This window comes from Conger conger, chromosome 16 (assembly GCF_963514075.1).
Source record: "Conger conger chromosome 16, fConCon1.1, whole genome shotgun sequence".
Classification (NCBI taxonomy): Eukaryota; Metazoa; Chordata; class Actinopteri; order Anguilliformes; family Congridae; genus Conger; species Conger conger.
The window spans coordinates 6,075,875-6,103,668 of record NC_083775.1 but is presented as its reverse complement, the minus strand read 5'-3'; the positions used below and the strand labels follow the sequence as shown (position 1 = coordinate 6,103,668).

The 27,794-nt window shown below is 41.1% G+C and overlaps 2 protein-coding genes across 3 annotated transcripts; both read left to right on the top strand.

Moving 5' to 3' along the window:
- Nucleotides 1-1,672: 1,672 nt before the first annotated feature.
- On the top strand, nt 1,673-4,523 carry hoxb4a (homeobox B4a). The gene is made up of 2 exons (XM_061223500.1): nt 1,673-2,169; nt 3,003-4,523. Exons 1-2 carry the CDS (start codon nt 1,758-1,760, stop codon nt 3,323-3,325), a joined length of 735 nt encoding a protein of 244 aa, XP_061079484.1. The 5' UTR covers nt 1,673-1,757; the 3' UTR covers nt 3,326-4,523.
- A 1,430-nt stretch (nt 4,524-5,953) lies between these two features.
- On the top strand, nt 5,954-27,533 carry LOC133114265 (homeobox protein Hox-B3a-like). 2 transcript variants are annotated; one of them, XM_061223498.1, is made up of 4 exons: nt 5,954-6,051; nt 18,758-18,824; nt 23,799-24,396; nt 25,350-27,533. In XM_061223498.1, the coding sequence occupies exons 3-4, from the start codon at nt 23,907-23,909 to the stop codon at nt 26,111-26,113; spliced, it is 1,254 nt and encodes a 417-aa protein (XP_061079482.1). In that variant the 5' UTR covers nt 5,954-6,051; nt 18,758-18,824; nt 23,799-23,906; the 3' UTR covers nt 26,114-27,533. The 2 variants fall into 2 exon arrangements, with proteins under 2 accessions (XP_061079482.1, XP_061079483.1); XM_061223499.1 differs by lacking the exon at nt 5,954-6,051 and adding an exon at nt 16,941-17,025.
- The last annotated feature ends 261 nt before the right edge of the window (nt 27,534-27,794 follow it).

Below are 27,794 nucleotides of genomic sequence, written 5' to 3'. Positions count from 1 at the left end.
TTTATTTCACACTCCGGTCAAACATGCCTGTTCTTCCCACTCCGCTGCAACAGATTTTGCATTATCCTTCAACTCTACAGAGAATCAGCGCCCATTTTATCTGAGAGCATGGTCTACAAAATCTTGCTCATGTTAAATTAATGGATTGGCAGCAAACCCGTGTATTCTCCGTGTAAAGATGACGAAGTAGGATTCTGAATGAGAATTGTGGCTTTGGAAACTGGTATGTCTTTTATTTTGTACAAGTCTAGCTCCATATTTAAAGTACGAACGAAATAGACAATGTTACACGTTTTAGTAATGCAAGTGATATCTCAAATTGACCTTAAACTATGTATATAATAATCATAATGTTCTACAACGAACATTCATCTTGTTGTATTTTCTTTTTTTTGGAAAATGTCGTTTATTTTATTTTTAGAGGTATAATTAGGCTACAAGAGCTTGTAGGATGTTTAGCGATGAAGAGTTTTATAGACGCACTGTCCAATCAAGGTGAACGCAGCCCATCTGATGCCAAAGAATACCTGTCATCTATATATACCCTGTAGATCCGAATTTGTGTGAACTGACACTCTGTCACAAATTCGTATCTAGGGGAGTATGTAGTTGATACATACCCTGCGACAACGTGGAATATTCAATATACACTGTCATGTTTTAATGTGTATTTTATAACTGACTTTTATTTTGGCATTGGAATAACTACTAGTAGTCTCCTAACGGGTGTTTTGTTACGATGGAAAAGCTTGAGAAATGTTCGTGATATATTTAACTTTTACAAAACATTTTTTTATATAAATATTGAAATATTTTATTTGAATCTCTGATTCGATATTTATATTTACATGTATATACATGCGGTTAGCAGTAGCCTATATACTAGCGAATTACATACTTTTTCAAGCAGTATAAACTGCTACAAACACGCACGTATCATATAAAGGTCATATATAGGACTAAGCCTTATTGTGGTCTTTCTTGTTATGCTGATGTTGTTTGAATGTTGCAAATCATACATTTGATGCATGGGGGATTTTTAACTCAAATATATCTTACGTTTTATTGAGTTATTTTGGAATGTATGGTTAAAGCAGTCTCTCTAAGCAGGGCTTGGCAAAATCGTTGCTGTAATGCAAAGGTGATTTAGGAGGCTTGGCAACCCGAATTACCGATGAATTTTCTATCGATCCTAACAAGCTGAGATTTATCTCTGACAGGGTTTGGCCATGGACTGCTTTGGCCATTCTCTGGGCGCAGTTAATGCGCTTAAATTATTTTCATCAACGTGAGATAGATTTAGTTAAGTTAGAATTTCGACGTGGATGCACGGTAAGCGACGCTCCTTTCTATAATTTCGTTGATAGGATCAGTAAAGGGAGAAAGGGGGGAGAAGATATCTGAGCGAACCACACTCCCGCTTGAGCAAACGCACGCTATACGGCGACTTATTACTACGACTGTTTGGCGTTGATATTAAGATTATTTTGCCCTGATACAATGCACGTGCCAGCAGGAGAAAAGTTTGCAATATCTTAACATAACAAACTATGCACAGATTGCGTTGAGGGGGTGCTACGCCTACCACCGTTTCCTTATCCGGGAAACGTAGGGAACCACACCATTGGCTCCCGGTGTCACATGGATTCTTAACTTTGTTCACTTGACAGAAAGTAGGAGGGTTTTACGAAACAGGAAAACGGGTAAAGGGATAGCAATAAATTTTAGTATATTTTGTGTGCAATTCAAAGAAATTAATGGCCATGAGTTCCTTTTTGATCAACTCCAACTATGTGGACCCGAAGTTTCCTCCCTGCGAGGAATATTCGCAAAATGACTACCTACCCAGCCACTCTCCGGACTACTACAGTGCTCAACGGAGAGAGACGGTATTTCAGGATGAACCGATGTATCACCAGCGGCCGGGCTGCGCCGACCCGCCTTATACGCCGTGCCAGGGTCCCGGGCACCCCACGGTAGTGATGTCTCCAAGACCTCATGTCCTTCCCCAAACCGGGCTCACAACTCCTCTCCCTGAGACAAATAGCCATCACTGCCATTCCGCCACCCCAAGTCCTCCGCCCTCCGTCAACCAAAGCAACTCTTCGTCTAGTTCGTGCAAAGATCCAGTGGTTTATCCGTGGATGAAAAAAGTCCATGTAAACATCGGTAAGTGCTGCTAACTTCAACTACTCGTGGTCTTAAGCGTGTTAATTTCACCCCAGGCGGAAAGCAGAATGTCCGGCATTACGTCGGTTGCTCCCCTTGTAAGTGAGCTCTTGGTTGAGATTTACGATCGGCTTTTCGCAGGGTAGTATAATTACACCCTCCATAAATTTTTATTGCACTTCTTAGCGAAGTACCTTTGAAGTCTATGCAAGCTTCCTCTTCTAATTTCTTGTAAGGAAGGATTTTTATGACTGGCAAACCACGGGTTAAGTTTTATGTTTTTTTAATATGTATTTAAGTGGTTGGACGCATAAATGTGTACCCTCTGTCAATTTTCAGTTGTTCGGGGGGGAAAGTTTATGGAAGTTAAAACAACAATGTCCATGTGACAAAACACTAATGTCAATACAACGGAATTGTTCTGTTCGTAAACCATATCATTGCTATGCTACTGTTTGTTGTTGAAAAGCCTGGTTAACACTCGGCAACTAGGCTACGGCACGCGCTAGTCACCGTTTACGACACAGTACCGGGCGCCCATTTGATTCTCTTCTTTTACTGAGAATTTGAACGAAATACTGGATATTATTTTTTGGTTGAACAATTTCACGCATGCCCATTCGGTGTCTGCATGGTGTCTTTTACTACTGAATACAGTTTGCAAAAAAAAAACCCTAAAACAAAAAACAAGATAGCCTACGTCTTTATATTATTTTTGGGGGGAGATATTATTTTTCTAACAGGAATATTAAGGCCACGTCATGAATTTAAGGATAGGTATGCAGTCAGTCGACTTCATCGGTTTAGTGAGTGTTTTGATGTCTTGTCCACAGTGAATCCAAATTACACTGGGGGGGAGCCCAAGCGATCTCGGACAGCCTACACAAGACAGCAGGTCCTGGAGCTGGAGAAGGAGTTCCACTACAACCGCTATCTGACCCGGAGACGCAGAGTGGAGATCGCCCACACTCTCTGTCTCTCCGAACGGCAAATCAAAATTTGGTTTCAGAACCGACGGATGAAATGGAAAAAAGACCACAAGTTGCCCAACACCAAAATAAGGTCCAACTCCAACTCCTCCGGCTCAAACACGAGAGACAGCCAGCCACACGGGACCTCTCAGAGCCGAACCTGTGGACCTCCATCAAGCCTATAGCTCCAAAATACCTCAGAACTCTCTTTGCGGAGGGGTGCTCATGGCTACACGCCGTATGAAAACGACTTTATTTATGAAGCGAATGGGGCGAAGACTTTACCCAGACACAGATACGTGTTTTGATGCTCCCACCCCATACTATTTTTCGGCACTCCTATCCCCTGTTCTCTCCCTCCATCGAAGGCAACCGATAGTAGTTTTCAGATCTGGTGAAGATGGAACCGTGTTTCATCTTTAATCACGCCAGGCCGAGACTCATTTGTCATGTTTACTCCACGGTACAAAGGATGGGCCGTGGGCCTGCTATTACCTCGACCTATAATGTTGTGCTCAATAAATAAATCCCGGTTGCGTTGAGGGGAGTTGTTTAGAATCAGTTCACATCACAAATTGAAATAGCCAAAATCTCAAAGATTATTTATGATTTTCTGGTGTTGTGCTTTAGTCTGGTTCGCTTACGCATGACATGGAAGTTCTTGTGAATTTCAGCTAATTCCTGGTGCGACTTCTTTGCCGTTATGCGTTTGCTGAGCTGAGCGTTCTTCAACGTAAGGTTATTGAAATGAAGCAAAAAATAAAAAAAATTAAAAAAAATACAAAAAAATAAAAAATAAAGAAATAAAAAAACTCCGGAGATGTGCAAAATAAAACGAACTCAAATATACAGGAAGCTAATCCTGCACATAGATTTGTGTTTTCAATATTGCAGTGAAGTACTTCAATATTACAGTTACCTCTATTGTGATTATGTTGTATGTATTGGTTTGCATTCTGAAGGGACAGTTCACATTTCAATCTATTTTCCTGGAAAGTATCCGGGATTAGGCTAGTGTTTGTTCACTCATTGTAAATTATATATAATTCAAGTAAATATGTGCCCAGATCTATAAAATACAAAGCCGCGTAGCCCATATTGCATGGCTTAAGCAAAATTAATAGGCCTATTTTCTCTCATTCTGTCTATGGCGTACAGTTGCAGCAGAAAACACGTGCACACTCTCCTCTCCAATTGTATTAATTTTCGGAAAATATATATAATTGTCCATTATATTCCGAAGGAGAGTTATGCCACAGCTCATATTAGAAATGTTTGTTTTTTTCCTTAATGAAATGGCTCTTTTCACCTTGTTCCTCTCGTGCATTTACCTTCATATTTGTAAATAGAGATAGTAAAAAAAATAAAAATACAGTTTCTCTCTTCGCGTGTCCTGTCCTTCTGTCCCTGCGTAGAGCATCTTTATTCCACTCTGAGACTGTAATGCTACATTATGACGATATTATATTGATGGCGAGTCATTTAATCGGCATGCTCTTCTTTACGTAAAAGGCGGTTTGCTCTTAAGAGTAAAGTTGTCTTAGAAGTGCCCTCTTTCTGCACAATGATTTGTATTTTCTATCATCCAGGCATGGATGTAGGCCTATAATCTATCCAAAAAACAGCCCTTTGTTTCACCGTCCTCAATATTTATTTAAAGTTGCTTTATCTCAGGGGTTTGGAGACGGTGAGAGGCCAATGTAATCCAGGACACCCGATTTGAGAAGTTTAACCGTGTGTGCTAGCTCAATATCATTAAATGTATTTAAGTTATGTTTTTCTGCACAGCTGTTTCGCTGCGTTTCTCAGTTCCAGTGTGTATTTTTACGCTACAAAGGAACGGGCAGCAGCCATAGCTCAAACCCTGACAACTAAATAGATAATCAAGAAGACAAATGGCTTCTTTTGTGAGCTGCAGCTCATATATTAATTTTCATTTGCTTTCTTAGACCCAAGAATCGAAAATGTTGGAGAAAATAACATTCTTGCTGTGTAGAACTTTAAACAGAAGTGTGGCACCAAATTGGTTTGCAAGCATTCCATGGCGGTGAAAAGATGGTCTATTACACCGGGCCGTCGATATCACCCAAGGCCGGCCCTGACACCATGCCTCGCTACCCATTTAGGCCCAACCGTGTCTAGCCCTATTCAAAAGGGAAAACGAATATAATGCATTCCAACACCGTAAAAGACTAACGTTTTATGTGCCGTCATTTATATATTCATTTTCTTTAAATATATATCGGCTATATGAAGTGTGCGCTCTCCCAATGCCACGAAATATTGCGAAATAAAAGAGATAAAAGATATTTCAAATTGACACGAGGCAATTTCATTTGTTCATCTTCTGCACAAATTTTAGACTTCTCTGAGGACGATTCAGCTGCGCTTCAAGTAGCCTACATGTCATTTTTTATTTAGGGAAATACTTTTTAGATGAGTGCTTGTGCATGGATTCGTTGCTATTTTCACCATACAAAAAGTCTACAAAGGTTTTTGAATTTGTTTGTGGTGTAACATATAATAAACACATATGACGTCTGGTTTTCACCCCATCTCAAAACGCTGTCCCAGATGGGTGAATAGAGCGTAAGGAGCACATTTCAATGGAGTGAAAAGTTCACAGACATTATTTCAAGACAGACCCAAGAAAAATGCGAGAATTATAAAGAAAAAAATCATTAATCACCCCTTTCTTTAAATACCTCTTCTCTTCTATTGTTATTCAGCAGCAAAATGTGGACAGACCTTCTGCCAGGAGGGAAGATACGTCTTGGAAGACGTGAAGATTTTTTTTTTTTCTTCCCCCCCTCGCAACATTTACCAAGTCATGATAAGATTTTAAAAGGAAAATCCACCTAAGTTGAAACGCAAGTGAAACACGTGGGGAGAGAAGATGGGGCGCGCGAAGGTAAGAGCATTTGCTGGTTTTATTGCTGGTTTTATTGCTTTATGGCCCTGTTTTCACAGTCGGCTACCAGGAGCGCATTTGGCGCGGGACAGAATTAGATTTTATGGCCAAAGTTTTGTGCAAAGGGTGCCGTTTTGTATCTGGGGCATTTGGATTGGGTAGTTTTGGCAGTCGTCTGAAAACCTGAGAAATATTTTCCCTTAGTCTTATTTGACGCCATAGTTATGGATATTTAACGAAGTACATTGGGGGATCCTTCAAAATATGTCTGAATTATTAATGGGTCACCCTTTTCTGTTGGCATATTGTACTTTGTCTTTCCTGGAACCATATTTTCGTTTTGTCATGGGCTAATTATGAATAGACGGTAGATGTAATAAGACACACGTGTGAACTGCGATTTGGCATGGAAAGAAAAAAAGCTGAGGGACAATTATTCAGATAAGATTTTAAAAATCTTGGAATGGTTTGAGTATGTGTTAAACGCACTGAGATAATTTTGACAAAGCAAAAATGTATCTCCCAACAAATACAGCCTTTACCCTGCGATGATAGTTTTGGGTTAGTGTTTAATTTCGTGAACATGCCACAGAACGGCCCTGACCAGCTTTTAACCCCGGTGAATCAATCCCTCATTTAATCCCGATGCAGAGGCCAGGCGAAACGCGTCTAAGGCTTCCCTCCCCTCCTGTCGCCCGGCGTGGCACGGTGCTCGATTTGGTGCACGGTCTCGAACAAATGGCCAAACTAAAAGGAATTGTACTGAGGAGCGAAGGGGGGAAAAAAGCTGAACACAATCGATGTGTAGAACGGACGGCAGAACGAGCAGCTGGAGTTCAACCAGGGGGCAGCTTTTCTGCGCTATTTGGTCCGTTGCAAAATCACTGGCTGCCCCCCTGGAACCCTTGACCCGCCCGTACACTGGACAGCACTCACTGTTATATTTCCAACACAAACCAGAGCGGAGTTAGTCATAACATTCTGGACATGACACGACACTCGGACGCGATTGTACTATTACATGCGGAAGACCGCTGCCCACACAAGAGGTTATCCATTTCCATTTAGGACCAGCATAACAACATTACCGGGCAACATATTAACTGTAAGACCATTCCTTCACTTCCTCAGAATTTAGTTCAAGTTAAATATTTCAAATTCACGCGTTGTCAAATGAGTACTATACAGTTATGTTAACATGAAGAACATTGAAGAATGATACGCGGTAAAATTCTCAGTGTTAATTCAACCCTTAACATAGTACATATGAGTCCAAATGGGATCATATGTATCCAGTAGGAGTGTATTTAACTATGTATATAATATAGAAAAGAACTGAACTATCTGTTTTGCAGAAGACTGGCAATTAAGACAAGCATTCACACTTTTCAAACAGAAGAACAATTATAATTTATTTCCTTGCTACTTTTTACAATCATTTCAGACATGCCAACACTATAATAATAATAATCATTAGTAGTAGTATTGACTGGAAACCTAGAAACCACCTCCACTGTAAATCCAACGAAAACAACATTTAGTTTCAAACGCTGAAAATTAACGAACCATTTATTTAATCTGGATGGGCCTTGGTAGTTTTCTGAATTTCTGGTTTGATTTGTAGCTGGCGGTGGGTAAAATCACGATGTGAATTGCAGAAGAATGCGTCTCCTGAAGAATTTAACGCCAAAACGTTAAATTTGTTTACCATTTACGCAGTGCTTGCTTGGACAGATTTATGATCCCAAACAACTGCAAGGATGTTGGCCTTGTAAATCAATCTCTTACTCGCTATATAAACCTCCCTTTTGCTAAAAGCAACATTGCATGAACTGATATTGATACACCCAACTCACAGCTTAAATCCCTCTCTTTCCCATGCATGATCCTCTTATTATTAACATTACAACTACAATAATAATGATATTATGATATAGAATAGCTACCATAAATGTTCGCTTGTGGCAGATTTGTAAACTCGACATATCCCTTTCTTGTGTAGTGTACACCATTGTTTTGGACTGCTCTGTGGTTGATATGCAAATCAATTGGATAATGTGCCTTATTGCGGATGTAATAATGACATTAACAACCGCAATAATACCAACAATGATACGAATAATTATTCTACTACTACAAATAATAATCAGAATCATAACAATAATACATTTACCGTCACAGGTCTCACGGTTGTCTTTGCGGTTTTTTTTGTTTTGTTTTTTCACCACAAAGGAAATATAAGATGCGAGGTGACAGATTCTGACAGTGAATAGTTTCACTTTCGAAACGGTGTCTCACTGCATTTCGCCGGCTCATTATTAACTTTTCGCATGACTGTAAATGCACCTTCAGGGTAAGGGTATAGCGGGGCTTATCTAGCCCTGCTGACTTTTGTTCCGAGTAGTTAGAATGATTGCTGGTACACTTTTATGGGTGAAGTGTGCGGCTGCTGCTTGTCATTGTTTCTCCCTGGGCTGCGGCTGTTTGTGGTACGGGTGTTTTCCGTTAGATTCCTTCAAGGGACACTGCGTCGGCCTATTGTGCGACTACTTCCAGGATTTTTCATGATACAAGATATGTCTTTTATCAACAGTTTCATGCCTATTGTTATGGGACGCCGGGGCCTGGCAACAGACAAGAGGATAGGCAATAACATTATTATGTGTACTCGGCCATCAGGACTTGTGAAACTGTATGTTGTCTGCTGGTACCTGGTTCTCTTTCCACTCTTTAAACACGCTTCGTGCCTCAGCAATCTTTTATTTGATGATTTCGCTTAACTCGCATATGACTATGTTTTTTTGCAAGTACTGTAAAATGGTGTCAGACTAAATTTTGTGCATTCTTCTGGGTTAAGAACAGACAGCAGACAATGTTTTATTGTCTGGGATCGGTTAATTCGTTGATAGTTTCGTGAGTGACTAAAGTCACCTCGTGGGCTATTCCATACAGTCAGTTGTACTCTTGGAACATCAGAAGTGGTGGGTATATTCTATAAACTACAAGAGTACTGGCGGCCAGAACAATAGCTAATACTAGTAGAAGTAGTAAAATGCAGTTATTTATATCGTTACTTGCGGATATAGGCTACTGAATGGCACACGTTCTCCTTTGGCTATCATTCGGCTAATAGCTGCATTTTCATTGTCAAAGTAAAATTGCCTACATAAAAGCACACAAGTTGAATAATCCACAGTAATGTGACATTTGTAAGTGCAACAGCAATCACATTCACTAATATTTGAAGCCAATAGAAGGCTCGCCGTGATGTGCTTAGCCTAAGTGGAAGCAAAAAGACAATGCACTTGACATAAATGAAGAAAGACCATTATTTCCATCACCATGACTACCGTTTCTTCTTCAAGTAGGCTAACAGGCGACTGCTTTTCGTTGTACACTGACTTACCGTAGGCTATGTCTGTTTCTGGACATAGAGGAGTCATATTTCCTTAGTAACATTCGTGCAATAATTGTTTTATAGTGTGTGTTCCTATCACTACGCTCTAGTTTGCGCTTGGAGCTTGAATGTTGGGTCAGAGTGGTTCTGCGATCTTCCACAGAGCCGACCACCATCCCCCTCGCGGTCACGTGATTCATTAAATAATTAATGCAGAGGTTGCAGAATAGATATGTATTCGTCAGGAATTTCGCCGACATGGTCTCCCTGTGTCTGACGTGAAATTCAACTGTCCTTTCAAAAACAAGCGTATAGTTGAGAAAAAAAGACAAGGAGAGACACACAGAGACTGCAATAAAAAATTGAAGGGGAGAGTCTCGCCTTGTGGAAATTGTAAGTATTAAGAAAAGGGCAGCCCTACCTGCTGCCTTGTTTTTTTTGTTTTTTTGGTGCTTTGATGTTCATTTATTATTTCCTGTTTGTGGTTTTGTTGTAAATATATCAAAATACTGACCTCGAAATATTTTCTTCTTACGTTGTCATTCCTTCCGCTTCTTGTTCATCGTTAATATTCAACCATGGCCGCATGATCGGGAGGCACAACATGACATCTTGCCATTTTGTGCGCCATAAATATCACTATATTTGTGTGTTTTAAAAGTAACATTCTCTGTCCCCCCCCCCCCCTTCTCATCCCTGCCGTTTCATGGATCGGTCTCTCTCTCCTCTTCTCCGCCACCTGCTTCCGTTGATTTATAGCGAAATGTAGGCACCGGCAGTGGTAGTTCGACTGCCATTGTATGTTTGTGTGAGTTGTGTTGTTTATGGCCGTGTTCGCGATAAATCATTTCGCCGGGGAAAATTATGTGCAATTGATGATACATACGGTAGGATTAGGACGCGGTGTCTTCTCGACGGATTTCCCCCAGTTAGTCAGCCCACCGTTTGATGCCTGTGGAGGACGTACTGTAAGCGAGCTGCGTATATTATGAGATTTAGTGCGATGCCTGGAGTTGCAATATATGCGATTTCGAGATGAGGAAACATTTGTTTATATTTGGAAAAATGGGAACTCCTCGTCACCATATAAATTCAGAAGTAGGCTACTGTAACTGGGGCGTTACTATTTGAATATAGGAGGGCTATTTGAACGATACAGCATCTTCAGCATCTTGCGTGTCACTTGCTGTCAAGGATATATGTACGATTTTATATTTATGTGAACTGCTGAGAACTTATAGACTATAGTTTTTTTTCTTTAGTGTATTAGTTATTTCATAAAAATGTATTTCAGCAAACGTTTCCAGAGCATCGTGCACTAAAACAGTAGCCTAACACGAGGATGGAGACGTATGAAACTAGTGCGTTTGTTGCACTGTTTTGAACATGTGCCTCATTGCCCGGACATCAAAAGAAGGCATTAATAGATGCAATTGTAATGTTGGCATCTAATTTTTTCTGCATGGTTCACTATAGCGAAGAAGGCTAGACATGTTGTTACGGAAATGATTGTTTAGCATTGCTTCGTCAGGAGGCAGACGAATGTTCGTGCTGTTACACTTGAAATGTTCCTGTTATACATTTCTGCTGTATGAGGCGGAGAAGACAAAAAAAACAATGATTCACACAAAACAATGAACGGTCTTCCTAAGATTTGGCATTTGTCTTTCTGGGAATGTATTGTAGCATTAAAGCATGAGAAGATTAAAGTGAAATTAAAGTACATATTAAAGTACCATTATCAACAAATAGTTGAAACAACAACAATTCATTATTATTATATTATTATTATTATTATTATTATTATTATTATAATAATAATAATAATAATAATAATAATAATAATAATATATTTAGTTGATTCCTGTAGTCCATCCATGTCTAATATCAGCTAAACACCTATGTAAGTAAATAAATAAATAAATAAATAAATAAATAAAATGTAAGTAACCCCTTGGATTCCATCAAATATTAATGGTCCAAGCAGCAAGAAGCATGAATTCCAAAACGTATACTTTAACGGGGGTCGGCATTCCTTGGCGCTTTGTCTTTCAGGAGATGTGTAGAGTGACGACAGAACGTTTTACTGGGGGGCATCAGTCGTGATTCTTTAGACTTTTTCATTACAAGTATACCTCAGCGATTTCAATTACTTTAAATCACCATGAGCACACAGCGCACTCGGACAAAAACACGCACAGACACTCGGATACAAACACACAGTCAAATTTATTCGATCCATTTTTATAGGCTTAGAGATCAATAACGTTTATAAATATGGGAAATAAATGTATATAAATAGCATCAAAGACGACCACAATAATAGAAATACCAATAATAATAATAACAATAATAATAATAATAATAATAATAATAATCGTCATCATCATCAAACAGAACGTTTTTATCTCAGTCCAATTTGTCTGCTGCGTTTTTGGAACTGGTGGAAAACGGGTTTTGTCGACTGAGGTAGATGGATCTTTGAGAGCCCTCCAGTCAACACTAACCCATATTTTACCTGTTGAGCATCTGTCGAGCGCGGATGACCTGACATCCTCGATTCTCAGAAAGCACGATTGCACCGAGGCGGGCTCCGAACGGCCCCGGCTCACAAGGAACACGAAGCCAACCTCGCATTAACCTGAACCGTATGTCATACTCATCGTCCACTCACGGCGGGCTACACGTTCGCTTGTGCTGGAATGGGGTGGAATCCACAGAACAAAGCACAGAGAACAAGCGGCCATGTTTTCCATTTCTCGGTTTCACGGAAGTCAGGCCGCCGTGTCGCGGTTTACATTTTCACATCGCCGCGCATTCCTCTCCTGCTGCTGCGTAGTACGAATCTGCTGTAATGTGCAATATTGTGACCAATACAGAATGCATCGCATTTAGGTTCATCTAGCCTGTCTGTGTGTGCTCCCACGCCTGTTCACTGTAGATGTTCTATGTCTTTTGCATCGCTTGTCCTGCCATTCCTGCCAATATTGCATAAAGGAACCAGGGCAAAAACAAAACCTCTATATCCCCATCATAATACCAGCCTAAATGCCCACCATTGCACCGCATGAAGTTGTCTATTATTGAAAGTTGGTTATTACGATTCAGATTCAAAGGACAGCAATCACATTACGCATTTGTATTGTCAAACGTCCAATTCATGCTTGCCTTTTCCCCAAAAACAGATTACAGGCATTGGTCCTAATAGAAACGACGTTCTTATAATAATAATAATAATAATAATAATAATAATAATAATAATAATAATAATAATAATAACGCCACTTTGACGATGCTATTCAGGCATCCATAGTATTATTCTCATCAGTCTGATGCTTTCATCTGCTATTAAAAGTGAGTGTACACATATTAGCAGGTCTAAAATGGCATTAGAATCAAGCTTTCCCCGTATTAATAAAGAGGGAAAGGCTTCTATTCAGAACCAAGCGAGTATTAGCCGTGAAAACGCCGTGAAGCGAGGCGAGGGTATTTTACCTAGCTCAGGAGTACGCAACAGCTGGATGTGCTCAGGCTAAGGCCAGGCTAAGGTTTAGAACATTTCGACCGCACCGAGACAAATAGGCTAAGCCACAAAGAAAACGTGTGTGCGAGGCATTCGTAGGAAACCTACGGCAAGAAGCAAAACCGATGAGCGATCTACCTTGCAGGGGGGGAATATAAACGGGTGCCTCTCGGCAACACATCCAAATATTCGCAGTTTGACTGAATTTTAATAGAAAAAACAAAGCAAAAAAAAAACAAACAAAACAATTGTTGCCCTTCTGGAAATCTTTGCTGAACAAATATACATGTATTTACGGCATATGGGCAGTGTGCTCTGCTGGGTATTCTTGAAACAATATTTTAAAAAAACAGCCATCGGAATTCTGCTGACCTAGTACATTAAAACCCAGTCCAAATCGACGAGTACATTCACCATATGGCCCTTGTGTTGGCTTTGTAGCGGAACACATCCTCTTTGGACAGTATACCATAAGTCGTGTTCATTTTGTATGCCTTAAACGTGCACTGCAGCAGGCCAAGGTATCAACCCTCCCCACCCTGTGGAAACCACAAGGGGCAAAGTAAAACGCCAAAGAGGAGGCCTCGCTTCCTTGGATTTCGCAGAAACCGAAGATTCGCGGAAGAAAACCGAGCTCCCAAGTTCGCGTGTCCTCGGCTGTTCGGGTGCCTCTCAGTCCACTTCGCTCCCAGTGGATTAAACGCAGCATCGTAAGTTTATTTTGAACGACACAAAAAGGGCGTATCTGTTTTCATAATCCATTAGGTGCATTCTTTTATCGCGAGTATCCAGTGCGTATAGAGATATATCAAAGCAATAGCAATGCACGGTGGCTTTTAAAAAGATATTCCAAAAAACGCACGGCCAAATCTTCCGCGTACCATCCAGAAGCCTTTGTGGAAGACAGGTAAGCTTTGCGGGCTGATACCGACTCACGGTTCTTCCCCCCGTTCTACAACGGTTCCAAAAGCGACAAATGTCATCAACTGGCGTATTTATCCGGTTTGTGACCGAGGCAAGAGCCGAACTAAGACCTGCACGCACTGGTAGACTTTTTGTGTCTTCGAACAGATTAGACTGATGTCTTTAAATAGGTAACTAAGAGGCACGATGGCTGCTCGTTACACTCTCTCCCCCCAGCCAACCCCGTCTCCCCTTGTCTCTCACTCTTTTATTTCCCCCTCTCTGACTTCTTAAGACTCTTTCAGTTACGTTATTAGTGCCTATCAGCGGTTTATTTTCACAGTGCCAAAACACCGGCCGTCTCTTAAATCGTTCAGATTCAGAGAACGGGACTGATACAATGAAGTGATTAATGGGATGAGTGATTATTAAGTAATTCATGTCTCATTTGAGTGAGAGATTAAAAAGACACACGAACCGGTGAACGTAAATCGTGTAAAAAGATGCATGTGGACTTGACTCACGACAAAGAGGAGGTCCGTTTACTCATAATGTGTCCATTCGCCTTTCATCAAAATTATTGACTTGCAATGCCCTTTGTGCTGTCGATTCCACTGTTTTTAAAGCATACTTAACATAATTGGTCGTTTCTAAATCAACCACCGTCATAAAAACGTCAAAAAGCTGTTGAAAGGTGACAAAATATAGCGTTAGCAAATAACCCAGGGTTAGCCGAGAGAGTACCGCCCTGGCTTGAATCATACAGGTACATTATATCCGTTAGAATACATATGCTGTATGTGCGCAAATTAATCTGCATCTGCTCCTCCGGGCAAACAAATGCCACTTTATTTATAAGACCACATATATGTATATTCCACACGTATATCTAACCTCCCAGTTAAGCTGTATTTTGTAATTTTAGTCCTAAAAGTAGGCATGGTCCTTCCTGTGCGGGGCAAGCGAGTTTTCTGAAAAAAACAGGAATGTGCTATTATTTCTGACACCTTAATGCCATTAGCTCTTATGAAGTGGGTGCCCATTAACACAGACCTCTCGGCTGTATACTTGAGAATTAATCGCAAGGAGCGTCATGGCGTTTCCCTGCTTTGCACCATTGGTCGCTCCAGACTTTTGTCTTTCACGAATGCAGCCTTACTTTGTTGAAGAAAAGTTTTACAAATTGCCTCGCGAGTCTTCTGGCGCGCGCGCGCAATCACGTGGCTTGGCCCGCTTTCCCCCGGTCGCTTGTCTTACAAGAAAATTGTTCTGTATTAGGCCATACTCAAGCCTTTCGAAATCAGTTACGGTTGCCCCAAGCAAAAATGGATATTCTCACTGTGGTGCACGGCCCTCGCGCAACAGGAGCAAACCACAAACCCCCATTTGGCTTTGGTGTAATAGATTTTATCATAAACAACATCAAGTATACAAATGACCAGGAGAGAAAGGATTACTAAACAGATTGATGTGCCAGTGTGTAAGAGCTGGCACTACTCGGCAGCAGTTGCCGTTATGTATATTTTCGCTGAAGAATGAGTGTATGGCGTTCTCTCACGCCAGCAGCCACGCGTACTTATGATTATCACGAGAATAACTGTGCCAATAAACTTTCAAAAAATGCACAAAATATAATTCAAGATCTCAATGTATGAATATCGTTTCCATAATTTGGATATTCGAGTGGATCAATCGGTGTATCCCATCAATCTATCTAATCTGAAATAATCTATCAGGAATAAGAATGCAATTAAATGTAACCCTAGTTGAAAGTTACAAAATGTAAAACGTTGTTTTTTTATTTGGAGTTGTCTCCTAAGGTTTCCCCTTGTCATATTTTGTCAACATACACAGATTTAAGGTCCCGGGAGTTGTGAGGGCAGTTTCATCCAAGCCACTCCCAGTCAGCCTGGCCCTTTGTCTACAGCCTCTCCTTTCATTCCCAGTTAAAGATTATTCCTCTGGACTCGTCCAAGTAAAAATTAACTAAACCTTCTATGGAATATGCTGTTATAGGAATTTTTGGCTCAAAAGAGCTGAGCCAGGCAGATCAGACCGTTAAGGGCTACTCCATGGGGCGTATGTCCGCTAAAGTCATAGGAAACGTCCACTTGTCTCCGATTCACGAAAATACTGGATTTACAAATGAATCCTGAGATACACAACAGGCCGATCAGTCCCTTGCAATATGTTGCACTGTGGCTAAAATAAGTAATAATAATGCCAGGGTAACATGAATATAAATTATTTAAAAAAGAAAACACATCAATCTCCTGACCTCTAAGCACCAGTGGACAAAGGGGTTCAGGAATAATTTGTTCCCATTAATAAAAAAAAATATGCAGTTCGACAGAATCTATATTGGCATTAAGAGAAGGATCGCAAGGCTGAAACTAAGGGTTTAATTGTAATCCATGGATAATTAGTTGAGGGATATATGCGTGGGTGTAAACCAAGCCCCCTTCTCTCTGCGCTCCAGTGAGGAGTGCAGAAACCCCTGTTATCAAAAGATTGTTTCCAGAGACCTCGCATTTCTCTTCTTCCTCACAAGTCAGAAGTGTTGAAAGTCCCGTGTCATCTGCCAGAATGGGAGAGAAAGAATAGTTTCTCATTTCCCCTTTAAAGCAGAGTGGATTTGGACAGCAGCGCGCGCAGGATTCGATTCAGTGGTGGAATTAATTGAAGAAGTCTGGTGAAAACGCCTTCGCAGGGACAAGGGAGATATGATGAGATTTATTTTTTTTCTTGCGTCTTGGGATGGAAAGAGGCTAAAACTGGAATAATTTTGGAAAAGTAAAGAAAGCAATGGTTTAAGGACTGAAGGGAAGATAGTGTTTCTTCGGAGAATCACCTTTAAAGCGAGATTATGTTGACGCAGGGGGATCACGTGATCACACGAATTTCTTTTTAGGCTTTATTTTTTTGGAATTTGGAAGGGCCCTTATCATCATTCGGTGTAAAATACCCAATCACGCATTTTGTTAATATTAATGTATGGCAATAATAAATCGGAACATCGCTAATTTGCAGACGCATCGCTCTAGTCTTTCGAAGGCCTGGAGAAAAAAAAAAGAGAAGCAGGATTAATATGTAGCTATATATTATATTTCGAGGGAATCCAAAGTACTTCCGCTGGTTGATCATTAATCTGGTGAGTTATTGCTCTTCAACACTTAGGTCACTGGAAAAGCCGAGCCACCAATCCGTCAAACGAATCTTCACCGCGTGCACCCTGTGTTTATGTCTCGCGTTTTACTCCCAGGGTTGTTATGCGGGTAGGATTGACAAAGGCACCACTTCAGATGTAATTATGAATGTATGTTGAAAATTGCTGCGCGGGAGAATTTGGGAGCTGAAGATGACGGAAAAGCCAGTATTTAACTTCTCAGAAACCTGAGGCCGTGTATAGTTTAGGCTGCCCTGTTCTATACAGAAGCAAACAAACAAACCAAAATCTACCCCGGGTATTGGTATTTGGGTAAATTCAGCCCTTTTCAACCCTAACCCCTGCAAAATAGTGACCATATTTCGTTTCTGTGTCATAAGTCCATACATTCTGCCCAATTTAGGAGTAGGATATTATTATTGCTTTAGCTGAATTAATGCTCAGATTGGAATATTCTTAAATGGATGGGGTGGTTTCTCTCAGGCAAAAGGCGCACGCTTTGTTCTTAAAACCGCGCTGCCCCGAAAGCTCTAGCCTATTTTAGATAGCATTTTGTTGGGATTCTCTTCCTTCTAAAAAGCACCGAAAAGCCGACTGGCTTACATCACTGAAAACACAGCGACAGGGGTGGAGGAAAGCCAAATCACTGTGTGGAAGCAATAAATAACTTTATAGCGCTATAGGCCGCGGAGCAGAGGAGGTCAGGGAATCCTCTTTTTGATTTATGTGCTTGGGTAGCTGTCACAAGCCATGCAAGCAAGACCCTGAACGTTTTTATTCTTGTTTAATAAGAGCTATCATATTCAAACGACCATGCTGATTTCATTTATACCGCCACCAGCTCTGTGTGCGCGTGTATGTATATGTATATGTATATATATATATATATATATATATATATATATATATATATATACACACACACACACACAAACATGTTTCTTCTCTATTTCACTGGGAGATTGTGGACTGCATTTTCAGACTTTCTCATTCGTTCCAAATTGGCTATGTGGCTTTACTTTATGGATTTTACACGGCTATGGCTATTTATACGGTGCCGTCGCGCGCCTTATTTCACATTATTGTGTAACAGCGATGGATTTTGTGCGTGAGTTTGAGTTTTTAAAATGTGCTTATATTGCATTATTATTATTATTATTATTATTATTATTATTATAATTATTATTATCATTATTATAGTGGTGGTCGTAGTGCTGATAAGCTAATTATGATACTGAATAAATTCTGAACCACATTTCCTCAATGAGCTATATGGGAACTCTCTTGTTATCACTGGTGTTTACGGAGAGTAGCTCGAGGATATGATCTCAATATTATATATTTTCTGTGCTTTCCTAATATTGCGAAGAAAAAACGAAAAGTTCTTCAAGTAAGAAGTTAAAGTAAGAAAAAAGAATGTTTGTTTTCATAAGCTAAATTCACGTGTGCATACAATTGTGGAATTGATTGAAGCAAATTTAAAATGCACTGTCATTTCAGTAAAATGGATCAATAAAAAACGTTTCCAGGCAGCGCTCTGATCGCTTTCTACTGTAGAACATTAACTTTTGCACATATGAAGGATTATTTAGGTTGACCATAGCAGAATGTCGAATAGTGTTTCCGTTCGATTTTTCTACAAGAGGTCATGTGTACTGTATCGAACTTTCTGTAACCCCTTTGATCGCATCTTTCTGGGTTTTTTCTTCCTTTCTAGCTTTTACGCCCCCCCAAGACACGTTATTCCCGCACGACATCCAGTCCTGATAAGCGGTATTATCTCGGTAAGTCATCACTTTAAGTAAATTCATACGTTGTGCAATGTTATTGATCTTGCTTCGTGTTGTGGACGGTCGGGACAAGCATTTAATGATTTTGAGCCATTTGTGACCATATTTAATGTTCATTTGTTAGATATAGTAAGAAATTGTCCAGTTGGGGATGCATCTACTCATTTTGTACACACTTTTAAGCTGGCATGGGGAAATTACATGCATTGTGTGGCGTTGTAGAACAATTAATATAGATGTTTGTTTTCAGTGGCCGTGCAAATAGACTTTTAGAGTTTTATTCCAGCAGCATAAGCGAAAATGGTATTGGAGACTTTCCTTGTTTTAAGGTAATGGAATTTAAACTTATATCGGCCTACCTAGCATATATTATTCGTTTTGGAGTTAACGTAACACTGATGTAGCTCAGCTAGTTTTTATTTTATTTTATTTTTTTAACTGTTCCATTTTGAAAGAAAAAAATCTCACCAGCCTACATAATAGACTCATACATGTATCCTTCCTGGACAGAAAAGTCATAGATTTTCATCTTCTGATGTTTACTTTAAAGAATGAGAAAAGAATAGGCTTCTGCATCAGACATCAGTCATGTTTTTCCATTGCAGTTGAATGTATTGTGGCTGAGCAAACTACAACCCAAAAAATGAGATTCTATATACATACAAATACATCAGCAGCTCAAACAGGAAGGCTGCATATAGTACACACCAAATTCATACATTTTAATATACTCACTCGAACAACCTATTCTTTATTAGTTTCATTCATACGTCTATTGTTGTCCAACTATGAGAAATGCTTCAGGTCATACTGCATTTACTATCGTAAATAAAACAACCAAATTCACGCGAAATGTACAATTAAGCCACACGCCTGCTCCTGCATCGGTTGCTTTGGCTGAATTTCAGCATTGTCTGGGTCAGCTCGTATTCCACTGCGAAAAAAAATAAAATGCACATGCATATCCTGTTCCGAACAGAAATCTTCCTGTCTAGACTTCCATCATGAATCAGCATACTCTTTGCGAAAGTACACTTTGCGCACACTCACTACTTGATTTTCAGTCAAAAGATAACTAAAGTAAAAAACAAAATGCGTTTTGTGATTAGTAAGCGTTCTTCTTTGGCCTGCTTCTTAGTCATAGTTGGGGAATCACGAACAAAGCAGGGAAGAAAAGTTGCCAACACCTACATTTTTGTCTCCTACCTTCCTCCTACACCGCTCCGGGACCATTCTATTCAAGTGCCAACACGAAATATATCTTTTAGGAGTTGTATATCTGATACAACACGGTTTCGTTCAAGCAAGACGGTTTTTTGGGGGGTTTAAAACAATACAGAGAGTGAAAAAAATAAATGAATAGAAAGTGAATATTGAAATTAATTGTGAGTGTGTGGGGGCGGGTTCTTCTTTACATCTAAGATTTGAAAAGTTAATCTACCTTTTCTGCCTCTTGAGTGTCAAAATCACACGCACAAAAAAAAAACCCACAGGGAACCGTTGTCTTAATGCACCATTATTTGACCTATAAAGTTGTGGATGACGTGTATGGAATGCTGTGAGCCGCTACTGCTAGCCCTTTCCCCTTTACTTTTAGCGGCTTGTTTTGACACCCCTCCTTCTGTTTTACCGTTTCGCCAGTGTCGGCTTCCCCAAACATTATCCTGCGTTTTATCCCTCATGAATTACTGGCAGGAGTGCTGTGTGTGTGTGTGTGTGTGTGTGTGTGTGTGTGTGTGTGTGTGTGTGTGAGAGAGAGAGAGAGAGAGAGAGAGAGAGAGAGAGAGAGAGAGAGAGAGTGTGTGTGAGAGAGAAAGAGAAGAGAGAGAGAGAAAGAGAAGAGAGAGAGAGAGAGAGAAAGAGAAAGAGAAGAGAGAGAGAGAGAGAGAGAGAGAGAGAGAGAGAGAGAGAGAGAGAGAAACCATGAGGTCGTCAGGAACCATGAACACACTATAGATAGCTCCTGACTATGTGTGTCTGTGTGTGTGCGTCTGTGAGGAGGGAGGGAGGGAGTGGGGGGTATTATATAGCCTAGCAGAGTGTCGAAATTGGAGACTGCTCATTTAGGAAACAAAATGTGCACAGATTGACGCCTTGTTATGAAACGCTCGAACCGAAAAGCACCAAGTTACGATCCACACTGTAGGCCTCTGTCCACCATGTCGGTAATTAGCATAATTTTTCCACTAGTGACGTTGTTTGATGGGGATTCACACTCTTACCCGGCATTCCAAGCCAGCAATACCTTGATTTCAAAAACCGAAAAGGCCCTGTGTTGACAACACCCAAAACAAACGACTAAAAAAAGAACAGACGAAAAAAGAAAGAGATGCGAAGAGAAGCGCACGGGGTAAATTTCACCGCGAGCCAGTGTTCTGTTTGGATTATGATGTTGAGCCTTGCGCCGTGAAAGACGGGGGGAAGTCTGAGGCCATTGTTATCAGCGAGCAGGGCGTACCGTCGACAGGGCAGCCTGAATCTCACTGCCTGTCCATTCGCAGCCCCCTAGCTTTCCTCAGATATTTGATGCCATTCTAGCTTTTCCTTCCAAACGGACATAATCTGTACGGGAATAACCAATTTGGCCGGCGGCGACCGTTGTACAGACACCGGCGGGGTTTTTTTTCTACATATCGGTACTAATTTCAAAGAGGGAACTCTCGTTAATTGATAGCGCCGAAGCTGGATGCGAAAAAATATGATGTCTACCCGTACTTCCCACGTCGGAGGCTAAGGTAAGCTGGACTAGAATAGGCTATCAGTTTGTGAATGGCGGAGTATGTCCCAGTGATTTATGACCGTATGACTCCAATCGCGGTTCAAGAAGAGTTCACAATGCTTTAAGCTTCCTTCCACGCCGCAACTCCTGTTTCTTTCTCTCTGCATCTCTATCCGGCTGATTCAATTTTGCTATGGTATTTCTTTGCAAAGCAACTGGGGTAATCGTTTTAATGCGATTTAGTTTGGCACCTCTCCGTTAATCAGAATTCACCCGTATTTCACGACAGAAGTCACCCCCATTTATAGCCTACGTGTATATTTCTCGTCTTCTAACCGTTTTGTACAAAAAAATACATTTTCCTGTCATTTTAAGCGGTGTCGTCGTTACAGTCAAGAACAGGGCCTATGTCTTTTTATATTTTAATACACGACTGAGCGAAGATTGCTGGGAGATCATGTGTAGAATTCGCTATTTTAAATGCACTTAAATATTTACCCTCAATTGAAAACGAACCCACAGAACAGAGCTTTCCTTGCTTCTGCCCCCAAAACCTATTGATTTATTTCTGATTTTGAAATAGACGTGCTTTCATTGCAAAGAGAAGTCGTTGTTTTGGTTCTTGCATTCGAACAGCTCTTCAGCGTAATCACTAGTTTTTTCCAATCGAGATGACATGGATCTCCAGAAAACAACGTATTTTACTGCAGTGCACGGGCCAGTGCATTATTCACTCTTTTCCAGGACAAAACAATTAATATGTCTAATTCCTCCTGCTATTAGCTGTACGAACAACCCCGAAACAATTATTTGGAGTAAACAATCAGGATTCCAAACGTCAACTGGAGAGACAAATGACCGACCTTCGTGACATGTTGAGAGTTGGGATAAATTGTTAGGTTTCTTTTACTGTAGGACCAATTCCCAGACACAAAATATTATATGCATTATTAGCTCCAGTCACCTCGCTTCACATAAACACTGCTCTTAAACGTGTATGTTATTGCTATTAAAAAAATATTTTACGCAACTGTCGTCCGTTTTAAATCTCAGGCAACCATTCCAAGGAATGCTTTGTTTTGTATATTTCGTGTGGATTACCTTTCGTTTGACAATCATGCAATTGACGTGCATTTATAATAATCCCATTGGTTGTGGTTCGTGGTCTATTTTTTTTTTACAGACAATATAGAGTGGTCTTTTGTCAAGTGTTCGATGATATTAATTGATTATTTTAATGCGTGATATGGATTTAGAGGAGGATACGTTTATTTGGTCTTTCGTCAAATGAAGGATGTATTTGGGAAATTAAATGAACTCTACTTGTGTAGAGTTGGGCTGCAATGGCCATTATAAACATACTGTATTTAGCTCATGAGCACGAAATATGAGTCCAGGTGGAGAAGAGAGGACTTGTACCTTGGACCTCGCCACACCACTATATAAAGAGCTCTTGGTCTTCAGAGGATTGTCTATTTGGTCAAAAGACTCTCGCCGAACCGTGCCGGTGTTCATTACCCAAAATTCGAGAGAGCTTAGGGTGAAAACGCGGCTGCTAGGCTACGATATTTATGTGTAATATTACAAATTTTAAACGCATCAAAGTAAAACAAACAAAACTAAAAAATCAACACGGAATTCCCCCAAGGTCACGTGTGCTCTGGTTGTGGCCTCTGGTTAAATATTTTGACGTATTTCACAGCATCATAACCTTATTATGTTCGTTATTGTGAAATACGTCCGAAGTTATTTTTGTTTCTGGTACATGCCATCTCACTGTCTCACAATTGTACATTTTAGAAATGGAATGATTCACCTCAATCAAATTAAACGTCACTCGATTTTAGGATGCAATATTTTGGCAAACAAGGTATTCTTGAGCACACGTCATAACCCATATACTGCCCGTAAAATGCAAAGCCACCATTATTCGATCGTAAGTGATATAAGGACAGGAATTTAAATTACAAATGAAACAAGAAGGGGTATTTATTTTTATCACAAGCGTTTATTGCAATGGCTGAAAATGACCAATAACCTAAATTAATGTTGTGAGTGAGAATGAGTGTCCTGTGTGTATGTGACTAAAATGAACAGGGGGAGGAAGGGAGGTGGGGAGAAGCGCCCCTAGTCTGACATGGCATCTGCGAAACGTGTTGTGGGAAAGCGCCATTCATGTCAGGAGGCTTTTCAGTGCCTAAGATGGATTTATGCCCGGGTCTCTCATGTGCTTCTTTAAAACCTTTCAGGTCAGCTTCCAAGAGGCCACTGGAAGGAGACTGTCACGTGACCTCGGGTGCCAATGTTCTTCCAGAAGGTCGTCGGGACCCTGGTAGCCAGTGACACTCTTTTCGGAAATGCAGAAAACAACCTATTACGACAACTCAACGCTTTTCGGAGGTTACTCGTACCAGGGGGCCAACGGCTACAGTTATGATGCGCAGCAGCCCGCCTATCAGCCCTCGGCTCACCTGGACAGCAGCTACCAGAGGTCCGCGTGCTCGCTGCAGAGCCTCGACAGCAGCACCGCGCAGCACCTGCAGGCCAAGCCAAAAGAGCTCAATGGGAGCTGTATGCGACCCAGTCTGCCACCCGAACACCACCAGTCCACCCCCGTGTCCCCACCCCACAACCCCACCAAAAACGCCAACAGCAGCGCAGCGCAACAGCCGGGAACCAGCAGCAGCAACAGCGGCGGAGGTGGCGGAGGCGCGACGAAAACAGCCCCCAAGTCCTCCTCGAACGCCTCCAACCCCACGCTCAACAAGCATATATTCCCCTGGATGAAAGAATCCAGGCAGAACGCAAAGCCGAAGAGCAGCTCGCCCAGTGTCAGTTCAGCTAACGGTGTGTCCCCATCTCTGATCCTGAGACGTTATATAACGAATGACAAAATGCACAACACTTGTTCACTGCTCATTATACGCAATTCAACCCACTATCCAGACAGAATATTCCTAAATGTTAACAGGTAACGACGTCTTAGCCTACCTGGAAAAAAAAAATTATGTTTCAGTTTGATATTTGCATTTCTGCGGTCTTATATCAGCCTATTAATAGGCCACGCCCAGAAATTATAGAGGGTAAGGACGTAATGCGGTAAGGTGTGGGGCCGTGAGGTGATTGTGGGACACAAGGCCACCCTAAATACACCGTTTTGACATCAAAACCCTCTTAGATATTTTGCTGTAGGCTAGTGTGTGTTTAAAATGTAAAATGTACACACAGCCAATGATAAAATAAGAATGATACAACAGATACGGGATGCGGTCAGGTACAGCGCCTAATATCATAGAATGTTTTCAAAGGTTGACAGTTACATTCAAAAATATCAAAAGCATCAAGAAGTAGCATGTGAGCTTTCTACTTGATGCCATAGCATAAATACGTGTCATGCTTTAGAAATACACACACCGTTATAGAAATGTTCACAGTTCTCATTTTTTTAGTAATCCTGATAAATCTTTAGCATATGGATAAAACCGAGATGACCACAGAAAAATCAATCTTAACATCTTTTAACGCGTTTTTTTTGACGTTTTGGCTGCATAAAATGAAACCAATCAGGCACGCCTACCTTAGGCCGCTTCTTAGAGGACAGAGTTGCCCGAGCGGCGGGTGATGTAATCTACATACACCGGGTCAGTGTCGGGGCTCAGATCTCTTAATAAATGCCACCGTTATGAAGTGGCGACTACTAATATCTAGGGTTAAGTTTCATCGTCTGTTCCATGTTTATTAGGGAATGATGCATTCAATTTCTGTATGTAGTAATTATGTTTTATTTCATTTACACTCAGCGGAGAGCAGCAGCGGCGAGAAAAGCCCCCCAGGCTCCGCGGCTTCCAAAAGAGCGCGCACTGCCTACACGAGCGCGCAGCTGGTGGAGCTGGAGAAGGAGTTCCACTTCAACCGTTATCTGTGCCGGCCGCGTCGCGTGGAGATGGCCAACTTACTCAACCTCAGCGAAAGACAGATAAAGATCTGGTTTCAGAACCGCAGAATGAAGTACAAAAAGGACCAGAAGTGCAAAGGAATGGGCTCCTCTTCGGGCGGGCCGTCTCCAGCGGGTAGTCCGCCTCTCACAATGCAGTCGTCATCTGCTTTCATGAACTCCATGCACACAATGGCTGGTAACTATGACGCCCCCTCTCCGCCATCTTTTAGTAAGTCTCATCAAAACCCTTATTCGATATCCTCAGCTTATCAGACCCCCATGAAAAGCTGCCCCTCCCAACAGAAGTACACCAACGCGGCGTCGGAATACGACCCACACGGTCTACAGGGTAACGGTGGTACATATGGAACGCCTAATATGCAGGGTAGTCCTGTCTATGTTGGAGGAAACTATGCGGATTCCATGCACACTTCCGGTCCATCTATGTACGGCCTAAATCACCTGCCACACCACCAGTCTAATAACATGGACTATAACGGTGCCACGCAAATGCCTACGAGCCAACACCATGGACCATGCGAACCGCATCCAACATACACAGACCTTGCCGTGCACCATCCATCTCAGGGTAGAATCCAAGAGGCCCCTAAGTTAACGCATCTGTAGCAGGCCTGGAAAGAAAACCAAGATTGTTGGGCACTGCAATGGGATTGACAACAGAAAAAAAAATAGCCCAGTGGTTTCTTGTTGTGTCAGAAACACAATCTGTGTTGATGTTGCGCGGGTTTTGTTTCGTGTGATATTCGTCTACAGTGTATTTCCCTTTTTCTTATTTTTAAAATCACGTGAAACACGACCCAGGCCCTTAGAATAAAGATAGTTCAACGAAACGTAAGTTTGGGAAACGTTTATAGATGCTGTAATGTCCGTATGTTATCCTTATTGCAGCCTTTTAGGATATGTCCTTATATAGAGCAGGCGGCCTTCTGCCTCAGCAGAAGAAGCTAGCCTTGTTGACGTCATCGATGTGCCCAGATAGCCCGTTGTGGCTTGGAATAATTCAAGACTTCAATCCTTTCAAGTATCTTTAACTGGAACAAGAAAACCACTGGATTGTTTTCAGTTAATTTTCTTTCTCATGTTCCCTCTTTTTCTTTTCTTAAATGTGTCGCTAAAAATGTTATTATAATTCATCTTTTGGCACCAGCTCTAGCAATAGAGGTGTCGCTTTCTTGTGGTCTCACATAATGCCCTTACGTTTGTCGTTACGTTTTACGGACGGTATAAATATCGAATTGTGTTATGGGTATATGCATCAAAGTCGTGTGGTATATGCACAAGCCATTTGGGTTGCCATCAGCCAAGTGTACGAGTTGGGAAAAACCATTACCAGAGCCTCATCGCCCACTTTCCCCACCTTTAATACCGCTGACTCACTCCGCACAGTTAACGTGCACCAGCCAGCTCATGAAAAGCCCACCTTTTTTGAACTCTCGTGAAAACAGGGTATATTTGAACATGCCCAGGAAACGAGTCCTACGTGAATTTGTGTAGGCATTCACGGAGGCTCTCTCGCCTGGACATCTCAGTTGCACTTAGAGTTTACATTTTAATGGGAGATAAAAAATATTTTGGAACGGAAGGCCTCCAATAAGCTCAATCCTGGACGTCTGTGTGAGTGTGTGTTCAAGTGAACATTAATAAATATATATATTTATTTGTAATAGACCGTTTTAATAATTCTTATTTTGTATTATTTATCCCCATGTATTTATATCAAATGTACATTTTAGTATTCACCTGTTATAAAGACATTGTGTTATTGTCATGGTAACAGATTTATTTCAGTTATTGTCTTTTAGCGATGAGTAGTTTTATGTTACCCTTGTATATATATATAGTGTAATGAGTTATACAGGAGGAACGCAAACGGATTCAGACCGTTATTGAATACTCCAGAAATAGACGAAGTGTTGCTAAACCCTTTTTGGAAAACCTCCTTAGTTCTTTGTAGTCACTTTTGCTTCTTTGTTAAGAGTTGCCTGTTAAACAATTCTTTAATAAAAAAAAAAATCATGTTATTGTATTTCATCTAGCTTTCTGAACCACACAAAACGTCAGTTTGCGACATTCTCTAACAACAAGCTGAAGCTCAGTCACACAGACACACAAAATCACAACACACTAGTGTGTGTTTTTCTGGCGCACACACAGGCAAATATCCGGTTGCTCGAGAGCATGTGTTCTGTCTCTACTCTTGGCAGTGCCAGAGCAACCGCGAATCCTCAGATCTGCCCGTTTCAACCACGTGGTCCAGGGATGTAGCAAGCTGTAGGCCCGCCAGGAA

Coding starts and splice junctions, on each gene's coding strand:
- hoxb4a (XM_061223500.1), top strand. CDS start 1,758: ATGGCCATGAGTTCCTTTTTGATCAACTCCAACTATGTGGACCCGAAG. Junction 2,170..3,002: donor AAAAGTCCATGTAAACATCG/GTAAGTGCTGCT, acceptor TCTTGTCCACAG/TGAATCCAAATTACACTGGG.
- LOC133114265 (XM_061223498.1), top strand. CDS start 23,907: ATGCAGAAAACAACCTATTACGACAACTCAACGCTTTTCGGAGGTTAC. Junction 24,397..25,349: donor CAGTGTCAGTTCAGCTAACG/GTGTGTCCCCAT, acceptor ATTTACACTCAG/CGGAGAGCAGCAGCGGCGAG.